At 39.1% G+C, this 12,530-nt stretch overlaps 1 protein-coding gene across 6 annotated transcripts in view; it reads left to right on the top strand.

Moving 5' to 3' along the window:
- The window catches only part of SULF2 (sulfatase 2), a 174,820-nt gene that overhangs the window by 136,343 nt on the left and 25,947 nt on the right, over window positions 1-12,530 (top strand). For all 6 annotated transcript variants that reach the window (XM_067307538.1, XM_067307536.1, XM_067307537.1 and 3 more), the window contains exons 7-11: window positions 1,734-1,884; window positions 3,917-4,092; window positions 7,988-8,116; window positions 9,105-9,161; window positions 9,985-10,114. In XM_067307538.1, coding sequence (XP_067163639.1) covers window positions 1,734-1,884; window positions 3,917-4,092; window positions 7,988-8,116; window positions 9,105-9,161; window positions 9,985-10,114 — 643 coding nt within the window. The remainder of the gene's footprint in view (window positions 1-1,733; window positions 1,885-3,916; window positions 4,093-7,987; window positions 8,117-9,104; window positions 9,162-9,984; window positions 10,115-12,530) is intronic.

Raw genomic sequence — 12,530 nt, 5'->3', positions numbered from 1 at the left:
TTTGATTCATTCTGGGCATCACATAGCAACAGTTTCCTTAACTGTCAGCATTTTCAAAGGAGCAATGTCATTATTTCAGCCACAATAACATTCTGAAACTCAAGAGGCTATTAACAATACGCAGAGAATAAACACCAGCCCTGTCCTCCCTATATGAAGAATCCTCCATTTGCCACCTATGCACATTTTTCAGATAGCATCCAACAAAGGCTTTCTGCATAAAACATTTCACTGTCAAATTATTCATTTCGTATTTATATTACAACTTCTAAACTACCTGTCATATTCAAAGATGCTTTAGATGCACCTTATTTTGAGGAGAAGTTTCAATTTATATTAGTATTGTTTATTTTGATAACTTACCCTGCTGCTCTGTTACATATGTAAAAACAACAGTAGATATTTTCCAAATATGAGCTGAATTTGTCAGGAAGTTGTGTTTTAGGAGGAAGAAAATAACTAAATGTCTGCTATTTTTTCCTGTGTTATTGTGTCACCCTCTTGGCTTGCACATTTGCGTAGATTGATCTAATCGCTTTGAATGGAAAAGGAAGCCTTAACAAATCATTTAGAAAAAGTAATCTTTAATATTTGAGAATCTGCATGTGGTGTGTCTTGAGCCAGCATGTGAAGAAACAGACAAAAATGGTTCTCAGTCTTAAGTAATAACAAACTTTTTAGGAATATTTATGGTAGGTAAAAGTAATATTTCTTGTAAATGTAAGATATAAATGTAACTTTTTAGTGAGCTGGTGATGCAAAGAGTCAACAGCATGATAATGATATACCAAAATAAATCTTTTGTTTATATCCAGCTGGCCTAGAACAATATAGTTATGCACAGAAGAGCAATCTCTGGAACTGCCATCAACATGAATTAATGGACAGTCAGTGATGTTCATCCTCATCACTTTAATGGTGTTAAAGGATCATGAGGACGTGAAGGGGCTGTGAGATTCCAGGAGGACATTGAATCCAGCTCTTGGGGTTTTGGCAGTGATGTTAATTATCTTTCTTTAGTGTGAACTCATCAATTTGTAATTTGAGAGTTTTTGATGATCACAAAAGAGTTGGTGGCTGGAAAGTATCTACAAAATACAGTCCTATTTCCCCTCACCCCTGCTTTTCTTGGCAGGTCTTTAAAATCCGGCTTTGTATCCACTTCTGCTTGCCATGAGCTCACATGCAGTTTGATACTACCAGGTAGGGTACCGGTGCTCCTCTGGGTACACGAGTGCTAAAGTATTCAAGTGGCCAGTCATGCTGAATTCAAAAGAGCTGCTACTTATCAGTAACTTTTCAGCAAGTGTGATAGTTGTTGTTAAACAGCCTGAACAATAATATTCTGTGCTAATGTGCACAGAATGAAAGCAAAGCAATTACATGAGTAGGAACTCAGTAGTTCATGCTCTTCATTCAGATAATACTTCCCAGTTGTGGTGTTAGGCTTCTAATCTTTTGGCCTTGAAATGTATCCATGTTAGTCTGAACACTGCTAGAACAATGTATGTCTACTCTTTCAATAGGTTTTATTCCCCACAGAGCTGTTTTCATTCTCCCATCTTTCATATAGAACATGAAAGGATAATACTTTTCCAAACTAAATGTAATGCTTTCCTGTGCACTCAGAGAGTCAGTCCTATAGCATTGATCAAATAGAAATTTTTGGTGTACATTACTGTGGCTTTTCTTCTACACTGCTAAATTATTCTGCTTTTCTATCTGTTCCTTAGCACTCCTAGTTATAACTATGCTCCAAACCCAGACAAGCACTGGATAATGAGGTACACGGGTCCCATGAAACCTATACACATGGAGTTCACTAACATGCTGCAGAGAAAGCGCCTTCAAACACTCATGTCTGTGGATGACTCTATGGAGATGGTAAGCTTAGTAGTCGCTTTTTTCTCAGGTCAACAGGTACTTTTTTCTTGAATTAAGCTACAAAATGCTTGTGCTAAGTGTGGATGTAAGAGGGAGGAGGAGGACTGCTCGAGTTTTTAAATAGCATGCCCATCGTTTCACCTCTGAGGATATTGTCTCTCTAGACGAGGATCCTTACATCTTGAATAAAGATAGGCACTATGAGTTGGGTGGTGTAAGCAAGCTGTTTTTTGCCACAGACCCACTATTGATTAAGAGGAGAGGGATCACCTGAAAAAATTGTACATTATGAATTTAAAAAATGTATATCCTGATAGTCAAAAGTCATCCTATAACCTGTTGGAAATTAGGAACCTAACTGTGGGCCTATTTTGATCCCGTAACACTGTGGCTTTCTGAGAGAACTCTAAAAAAAAAAATTTGAATGAAGTTAGACCAGTCCTAGCTGGAACAACACTATGGTAAAACGGGTCCAGGATGTTAAATACACAAAGTAAGTAAATATATAGGTAGAGGTTTTTCTGAATTGTCTGCATTATGTAACAGTGAGATTACAGAAATCTCACAGTGCAAGTTGGGCGTCTTGAATAGAAACGTCTGAACTAGCTAAAAGCTACTGCAAAAAAGAATGGATTTGTTTCCAGCTGCAAGAAGTCAGCTTTAAAAGTGTTGCAATGTACTGCTTGTCTGTTGGCATTCTTATTCAAAAAGGTAACACATAAAATAAGTGGAATTCTGTGAGTTAAGGAGGAGATTATCTGGATGGCATTGCTTTAACTTGTTAGTAATGTCTTATAATTACTGATTCAGGAAAGTATGATCTCTACTTCATATTAATGAACCTGCTTAGATGGATCAGATACCAGCATTAGGGGAGCTTAGCTACTTTACTAGACTATTCTGATTTTCTGTTTAGTAAAATGGTTTCGCTTTGGATGAGTTTATCATGACTGTGTTTCACTGGAGACAAAATGTGTGTTTTTTGTTTGTTTCTTTTAGATTTGGTTTGCGTTTTTTTTAGCTGTAATCCCCAAGTTGGTCTGATCTTTTCCACTGAATTGTATGTGTCTAATAGTCTTTCAAAATCTAAAAAAAAAGTTTGTATTTTTTCACTACTGGAACAGATAACCTTGAATTTATATTGATGAAATTCTATCTGTATCGAAGAAGTTTCTTTTGATACGGGTCAGCATGATAGCAGAACCATGCTTATATTTTTGTAGCCCAGGCTCCACAAGAATTAATGGACAGGAAATGACGTTTCGGTTGGAAGGGTCTGCTGTGTAGGGTCTTGATGTTGCATGTACATCATGTGACAGAAATTGCATGGAGCTGTGCAAGTGAAAATATCACATAAAAACTAGTCCTTGGTGTTCAAGTCAGTACGTTTCACATGAAGATTCCCATTTAAATCCCTAGAAGCAACCACAAGTATGGTTAAAGCGTCTCTTAATTCTCCATGTTTGTTCTCCAGCTAGTGAGAGTATGACTAAGTGATGTTTATTTGGGTGAGATTTTGCAAATATTCTGAATAGTGGGGACTCATTTGTCTGAAGGCAGGTTAGCTGAGTGTTGCTTAAATAAGCATGAGATGTAAAATGCTTTCATTTTATTAAAATTGTTTGCTACAGAAAAAAAAATAAAGGTGGCGAGAGAATTTCAAAAGTGCTCGTCACCCTAAAACTCTCATCTATGTTACCATGTATATATGTAGTACTATTTTGATAACTCTCAGACAAAATACTGAACCCAGACTCTTTTCAAACTCTGGCATCTTAATGGTCTACCTAAATACAGAAAATGGAGATTTGCCCTGTAATGTATAACCCCAATTTTTAGTTGTAAATTTTTTCGTGTGTGTGATTACATGTCATTCAGAATAGTCCATCATGATAACTCAGTGGCATGCTGACGTGTTGTTATTTATGTGTAGATTATACATAGGCAGAAAATTATATCCAATATTCTATATATATATAGTACCATGCAATGCAGAGAATGTCATGTTTTGTTTTGTTTTGCTTTTTTTCAGATTTATAATACGTTGGTTGAAACAGGTGAACTGGACAATACCTATATAATATACACAGCTGACCATGGTTATCATATTGGGCAGTTTGGGCTAGTGAAAGGAAAGTCCATGCCGTATGAGTTCGATATCAGAGTTCCCTTCTATGTCCGAGGTCCAAATGTGGAGGCTGGGTCCTTGTAAGTTCTCGGCTAGTGTGCATGTGTGTGTGTATGTTGTGACCAGAAAAATCCATTATATTCACATCTCAAATCATCTTGACTTGGCATCCAAGTGGAGGCACAAAGTTCTGCCCATTTTGACTGACTACCTGCTTTTCTTTGGCAGCAAAGTAGGTTTGCTCAGCCAGCAGAATGGATAGCATGTGCTGCTGTATAATCAGGGTTCCTTGCACAGGTGGGCAGCCCAAGTCACTAGACATTTGTGGATGCAGTTAAAAAAGTCATTTGGAAATGTGTCTAATCTAGGAAACACTGATTTGTTTCCTTTTGAAGAATGCAAAAAAATACCTGTAATTAATACATTTTCCAGGTGAAACTACATTGTATAATGTTCACTGGCACAGTAGATAATATTGTTGGACATTAATTAAATCATTTTGTGGCATCACTTGTTTCAGCTTGTGAAGAGGAATGCATGTAATGCTTTACATAGTATTATCTGCAGAAGATTCTCCTTGGTTCATCCTTTGCAATTACATGGTTAGGGCTCTTTGTCAGATACACACAGGCGTGCAGAATATGACTGTTAATTAAAATGGTAGCTTTGATCAGCTAAGAAATTATGTAAATATACTTTCTAAGCAATTATTTCAATATCAAATATTTGCACTTAAGTAATGATTTTGGACAGTGCCATAATTTGCTGTCTTTTCTTTGTATCAGTGTGCATGCGTTAGCATAATTAACATATATAGTCTTCCATGCACAAATTTTTTTCTTCGCTGCAGAGGACCAGATCTAGTGTGTAATAGAGTAATAGTGTGTAAGTAGCAAATAGTTATAAAAAATGTCATTCCATTTGCTGGTTCAATTCACTGATTCACAGTCATAGTATCAGTGAGCCAAAAAAATACTAAATTATGTAGGTATTGCACTGTGTATTTGTAATTTGTTTGCAGCAGTTATGCGTGCGAAGTGAACAACATCTCTTCCTAAAGCGCAGTCCTGATAGAATCTGAATGTTAAGCTTTCTGAGATGCGATGATTTCATTTTCTGTACCAGGTTTCCAAAGCTTTTGTTGATTTCAGTTGAAGTTGTGGTCTTGGGACTGAAAAATCTGTTTTTTTGCCTCTGTAGAAGTCAGCACTGAACAACTCAGTGAAACATGTGACTTTAGCAAAAAGACCCAAGTGAGTAATATTACTGGGGAAAGGAGAGGGGGTATATTTTGTAGAGGAATAGGAGACTGCTCTAATGTGAGGTGACATAAGGAGAAGGTTTGAAGCCATGAGTTTGAGAGAAGTAGAGCAGATAGGGGTTAGACTAGGAGGAAAAAACAGGCACAGTGAGGGGAATAAGAGTAGCCTGAAAGATAAACGTCTGGGGAGCTGGTGCCTGCGTTAGGGACTCTGTGACTGGCACCGGTTCTAAACAGGAGATGCTTCAATACTCTGCTGAAAAGTGGGGCTATAAAATTCTACAGTTTGGAGCTGAAACGTAGATGAGGTTGGAGTCTATTGAAATCCTAGGTAGACTCGGGTCACTTCTGTAATGTTAAAAGTGACAAAGAATAAGAAGTGTTTCGGTGTCAAAGCTGCCTCTTGGTTTAATAGAAAATCAGACTGGGGACTACCTGTCCTACAGCCTGGATTGGAGGGAAGAGGTTCTTTAGGTAGAAATAAACAGGTTGCTTCAGTACTGAAAGAAGTCTGTGCGCAGCAACAAGTAATTTCAAGTGAGATGGCTTAGCCTCCCGAGAACTTGCTCTTTCTTAAATAAAGAAATACATGTGTGTGTTATAGGTATATATTTATGCCTATACTGTGTATTTCTAATATATATATACACACACACACACATGCACACACACACGTGTGTGTGTGTATTTTTCTTTCTCCCTTCAGTTGCAGTTTTTGGTCTCAAAGAAGAGGCAATGTTAATGTGGCCAAAGCGGACTGAGCTAGTTTTTCTGCAGCATGCAACGCGGGAGGCCAGCCGGCTCATAGTTCACGGATCTTTACACCTAGGCAGGCATAAAACCTGTGAAACTTTCCCATTGAATTTTATTTTTGTGTGGCTTCTGAAGATGAAAAAATATTTTTATTAGAATCACAGGAGTCAGCCTGACAGAGCCTAACAGAACAGAGTCCAGTGCAGTAGAACAAATAGGAAGAACAGGATAAAATACCTTGGATAGGGAACATGTCAGATAATAAATTTATCCTCCCTTTCAGCCTGAATTTCTTTACATGGTAGAACCCCACTCATCTGTGTTTTGCATAAACCTTATGTTTTTCCTGCAGAGTAATTTTCGTGACTCCCTTTTGATACCAAGGAAGATTTAATAGTAGTCACTGCAGCAAGTCATTACTAAGCTTTCATTTCTATTGCAAAATATGCTACACCACAATTATTAGTAATTAAAATCAAATTAGGTACATCAATTTAATTCATCATCCATGCTCTTGTCAGTGCCTGTTTGCCCGCTCGCTCAAAAAAGGTAGCAATTTATAAATGGTGTATCATTAATTAGTGTGAATTTAGCAGCTTTCTTCTGTCCTGTATCTTGAGCTGGAATTCTGCACTGGCGTATGTAGCAGCCCATCTGGTCCTCTCCTTCCTTTGTGCCTCTAAAGCATAGCAGGGTCAGTCTTGATGCTCAGTGCTGTAGAAGATTGTCTGTATAGCACTATGTTTATTATTTGTTTTTTTCCCCTCCACTTTTTAAAAAAATTGAGCGCCTGCCTTGGTATTTTTTGTAAGAAATAAGAAAAAGAAATGGTGTGCAGCTAACACTATGTATGTATGTGATGATATGGGTTATTACACAACAACATCATAGATGTATTTCAAATAATTTTGTCAGGGACAACATAAACTGAAAGCACTTCTGCAAAACTGGACTGACAGTAAAGACAAGTGACATGATTAGAAATTTGGATATTCTTTTAGCTAGTGAAGTTGGACTGTGCCAGGAACCCTCTCATATTTAGCTGTGGCAGCTCAAGGGGATTTGGGATGGGAACTGTCTTTATTCCTCTGGAGCTGACACCAAGATTTTAACTTAATTTGAGATCAGTTTAAGTTCAAAGGTTGCCATGTTAGCTGTGGTGGCTGAGGAGCATATGCCGCTACTTTGCTAAGTAACAGAGCATGGCAAGCAGCAAGAGCAAACAGCACTGGAGTTTGCGAGTCAAAGCTGTTTGTAAGTGTCTGCAGAATGGATAGTTCTGCACTTGGAAAGGCTGATGTTATCTGAGTTAAAGCTGTTCTTTCCCTTTTGCTTTCTCCATAACTGCTTTCTCCCTTCTTTTTCTTTCCTGACCCCTTACCTTTTTCTGGGTCACATTCTGCATTAACAATCACTTCTAGTTATTTGCTGTGGTAGTTGGCAATGTATTTCTCCCCATGTTCTCTTCAGAACATGCTTGCTATGATGTGAGCTGAGGTACTTATTTCTATACCATATTTTGAAACAGATAAAGCCTGCGCTACATGCCAATTTTACTTTTTAATAAAGTTATCAGCATATTTGGCAGAAACTTTGATTCTGTAAGACACCCAAGGAGGTTTTCAAATGCTTTCTCATGTTTTGAAAGAGTTTTGAACCCTTCTTTGCAATAATTAACTAACTTTGCCTTATGAACTACTTTACATTCTCAAAAATGCTCTGTGCTCAAGTTTAAATCTTCATGTTAGCCCCTCTTGAGGTTATGCAGCTAAGTTCTTTCCGATACTTTACATTTTAGTTCTGTTCAATACCGACTGCATTGGATTTGTGTCCTCTTTTGTTCTTTGCAGCTGTCACAAAATAAGCTTTTTCAGATGCCTGGTCTCTTTGTGGGTGAGCTGGAGTTACTGTAGTTGCTTGGTGACTCTAAACCGGGTTCTTTCTCATACGTATTTTTTCAGGAATCCTCACATTGTGTTGAACATTGATCTTGCACCTACAATTCTAGATATTGCCGGACTGGATATTCCATCTGATATGGATGGTAAATCCATTCTAAAACTTCTGGATTCTGAGAGACCAGTGAATAGGTAAGAAATAGAAATGTGCGGGTAAACATGCATGTGTTTTTACAGGATAGGGGACAGGACATCAGGCAAGTATTCAGCAACATGCAGCTAAACTTAAAGGAAAATGTAATAAAATTACCATCTGTGTAAGTGCATCATTCATAGGAAAATCTAAAGACCTATTTAGCAATATGTGACTGACCTCATTTATTTATTTTCACTTTGTCAGGTTCATATATTAGCTATATGGGATACAGTTCCTGGGTATACTGAATGTAATCAGTGTAGCAGTGAGTGGGCTGCACATGAAGGTTTTTAGCTCTATGAGTTATAGATTTGAAATGTCTCTGTGGCATCATTTGTAGCAAAGCATTTCATATTGAATAAACTGTAGAATAATTGAGTTGAAAGGATGGGTTGTGTATCAGACTATGATGTAAAGACAGAGGAGCACTCAGAATTACACAGTTATTATTTGAGACCTTCCATCAAAACTTGCATTAGAAAAAGGCTGAGGAAGAGAATTAGACTGGATGCTCGGTAGAGAAAATCAGCAGCTAGTATAAAGGAAAAGGGAAAGAAAGTGATTTGCTTTATAAGTAGTTGGGCGAAGGGAGAGGGGGAACAGGAACAGCTGCTTTAGAATAGGATACTATGGGAATGGTGTGCACATTAAGAGCCCAAACTCGATTCAGGAAATCCTGATTTAATTTGCGATCCTTTGTGATCTAGGACAATTCAGTTAATCCCCTATGCCTTAAAAGTGCTTAGGTTGAAATAGTTGTTATACTGTGGGAATCTGTTGCGAATTATGTCCCTGTGAGAACAAATCTGTTCTATGTTTGTTCATGATTTGCACTGGAAAGGCATACGTGCTTGCTGCATAAAGCTGCGTGTCCCCTGGAGAGGACAATGTGATGTTTCTCATCTGAACTGGGGGTGGGAGAGCAAGCTGGGGCATGATTTGATTACTGTTTTTGTGCAAATTTGTTACTTCTCCTCCTCCCAGGTTCCATTTAAAGAAAAAGATGAAGGTGTGGAGAGACTCGTTCCTAGTGGAGAGGGGGTAAGGAAAGGGTTAATCACAAAGCTCACTCTCTATAAATAGCAGGATACTGAATAGCTAGAGCCAAAGCAGCACTCTACCACGGGCCTAAAGCCATTTAGCGGTGCCAGCAGGGACAGGGCTGCAGGGTGCCTGATGGCAACGGTTGTGCGATAGGAGGGAATGTATGGCCTTTGCCTACAGCCTGCACAAGGTGCCTTTGGGGTGGGGGCGGGGGGTACGCTTGAACGGGGGGTGGAAAGGCATCAGGTTTTGCTCTGACTGCTGCCCTCCACCTTCCTATATGTATCATGGGAGTGTGAATAACCTTTCCTCTCTGGTTGGTGGCCATTCCCTCTGTGCCTTTGCCTTCATACGTAACAGCGGACATGCAAGGTTTGCAGAAAGCAGCCCTGGAGTACTGAGGAAGGTTTGGTCCCTTTCTGTGGACTGTTATCTCCTGCCCAGCAGCCATGTGGCATACTGGTGTGGTGATCTAAACTACATTGTTTAATGAATAATGTTAGTATCTATAGAATACAGAAATCACAGAGCTTTGCCTTTTAGTTTGGAATGGGAGGGGATATGTGCAAGGTATTGGGCTCCGCATGTGTACTCTTCCTAGTTTTGTATGCCTTTGTATGCTGCTTTGGAGCGTGAGATGAGTAATTTGTGTGTTATCAGAGATGATGAGAAGTGCTAGTTTCTCCTGGGCTATTAATTTTTGGCCACCAGCAATGCTGGAGAGTCTGGACGATAGCCTACTGGTCTGAGCCTTTCCAGCAAAATATGTATATTTTGGAATTAACCTTAATGCAGATAAATGTTTTTTTTTTCGCTCCAGTAAACTACTGCATAAGAGAGAGAATGAGAAGGTAGATGCCCAAGAAGAAAACTTCCTACCCAAATACCAGCGTGTGAAAGACCTCTGTCAGCGAGCTGAGTATCAAACGGCCTGTGAACAGCTTGGGCAGGTGAGGCATCCGGGCCCTAACTGAATATAAGCAGTCGTATCCAGGCTAACCTTACCACCTCTTGCAGATATGACAATGTCCTTCACTTTGTTGTCAACGCCAGCTTGTCAATCAAGCGGTTCATTTTGTGGCCTTTGCTCAAAACTGTAGTATGGCATTTATGAGACTCGCTGTCAGTCAAGTAATTGCTGATTCAAGTGGCCCTGTATTGATTTCTGACTACTGAGAGAGAACAACCTAGGCTGTTTTAACATTATATTCCCCAGATAGAATGTGGTTTGGGGTTCATTACTGATGAGAAGCTACAGTGAGCCTAACAGATTAGCCTGTTCCAAATGCACATGGCTCCTTTTCTTTGAATTCTTAATTTAATTCATTTCATTATTATTATTTAGATTTGTGTAACAGAGTAGTAACATTCTGTGAAGTCAATATATCCCTGCTCTTAGCAAAAATATATGGTGCAAACATACGCAGTTTTCGACTGCGGGCGGTCTCAGTGTGTATAAGGGGCATGAAGCTGTCTGGTTGTGTGTGTGTGTGTGTGTGTGTCTTCCTCCTGCTTCTGGCTATACAGATCATGGAATTCAGCACACCTGTGAAATGAGTCCACAGTTCTTTAAGTGTTTGCATCCAATTTATATGCACAAACATTTTCCAGTTGCTCTTTTCCTCCTGTGCTTCTTTGTCATATTTAGTGGACAAAGAGATCATAATGTCCTCTTTTTTTGAAAATACTGAATTTAAAGAAGTACTAACTTTTGTGCAGTAATTTATTGTCATCAGATGTCTAGAGCTGAAATTTTAGATGGGGGGGAGCAAGCCATTGTTTTTTAAATTTGCCACATTCTTTGAGAAATCAGGGGAGAAGTCATTGCTTCTCCTACAACGTCATCCAGTAAGTAGTTTGGGGAAATAAAGCTTTTCTTTTTCCATCAGTATTTTCCCTTTGAGGAGTGTTTCAGCTTCTTCCTTTGGTCGTTTTCTTCCCAATTATTTTAAACATTATTGTAAGGACAGAGGGGAAGTGAGACTTTCCAAGACCACATTGTCACTGAGGCTGTCTTTTTACATAAAGTAACTTAGCCACATTCAGGCTTTCTTGCTATAATTACCACATGTCTCAGTTATGAAAGAGAGGGAGACATCCCTGTATTGTCTGCACACATGCACAGGCTTATATTTTCTTCTGTGGAAAATAAAATATCTTTGACATCTGTGAGAAGGGGGGAAAAAATGTCAACTCTGTACTTAGAATTGCCAATAAATTTCAAAGTGAAGGTGTGCTAATAAGAGGTGTGTGCGCTGCATCCTCATTGTGAGGAGACTGGGAGGAGGAGAATTGTTTTGAACAGTTCAGTCAAACGTAATTGCAAGTGATAGGATGAAATTGAGCAAAAAAGAAATTTAAGTTGGACATCAGGAAAAATTGCCTAACAATCAAGTCAATTAGAGTCTGGGAAGGGCTCTCAAGGGAGTCTCAATCCATCTAACCCCTACTCCAGAGAATATGTCCTCATACTCTGTCTAGACAGCAGAAACAGTGGGAAATGAATGTGCTTATTTGAAGGTAAATTGTCCCTAAATGTAGGTGCACCCAAAAGTCTTTTTCAGAGTGAAGCAAGAATAACTTCTCAAATGACGAATGGTTGTTGTCTGTTTGCTGATGCTGTTCACAGCTCTGCGTAAGAGGTAGAATGTGCCCAAATGAATAACATGACGCTGTCTTGGGGGAGTTTATGTTATACAGATACAGTGGTTACTTTGCAGGTGTCGCCTGACCCTACAGGGCACTTAATTATTGTGCATTTAACAGTATCTCGAGTGTTTAGTACAAGAGATGAATTTTCACGTCCTGGTATAAAGATGAAGAGAAGTCAGGGTCAGGATTTAGCGAAAGCTTGCTAAAGTCATTAGAAGTCTTTCTCTTGACTCCAGTAAGTTTTGGGGAAGCTGCTGCCATGCACAGAGTAGTCTGAGAAGTGCCGGAGAACGTGAAGTGTGAGCAGGAAGACAAGAGAAGCACAAATGGGGGACAAAGACTCAGGAGGGGACTGAATGAGAAGAGACAAGGACAGAGTTTTGAGTAGAGGAGAGGTAAAGAAAGCTATGAATGTGAGATGGAGAACTTGAAATTCCCCTCTGTGAGCGTGCAAGTCTGTGAATGCTGTTCTATCGCCACAAAATGCTCTTCCTTTGCAAATCTCTGTCACCCTCCTTGACCTATAATTGTTTTGATAAGAGAGCACCAGGATCATGGAGATGAGGTTATTCACACTGTTTAAAACCTTGTTGCATAGTCCATTATGTGGGATTTTTTTGGCAACATAATATATGGAAGTGCTTCCGAGTGCAATGGGAATGTGTGTGTTGCCATGTTTTCTTTTTCGGTTAGTAGGGTTTGGGCTGTGTTAGT

This window comes from Apteryx mantelli, chromosome 18 (genome assembly GCF_036417845.1).
Source record: "Apteryx mantelli isolate bAptMan1 chromosome 18, bAptMan1.hap1, whole genome shotgun sequence".
In the NCBI taxonomy this organism is placed as follows: Eukaryota; Metazoa; Chordata; class Aves; order Apterygiformes; family Apterygidae; genus Apteryx; species Apteryx mantelli.
Note: the sequence above shows the minus strand (reverse complement) of the source record. Positions and strands in the feature narration are given on the sequence as shown.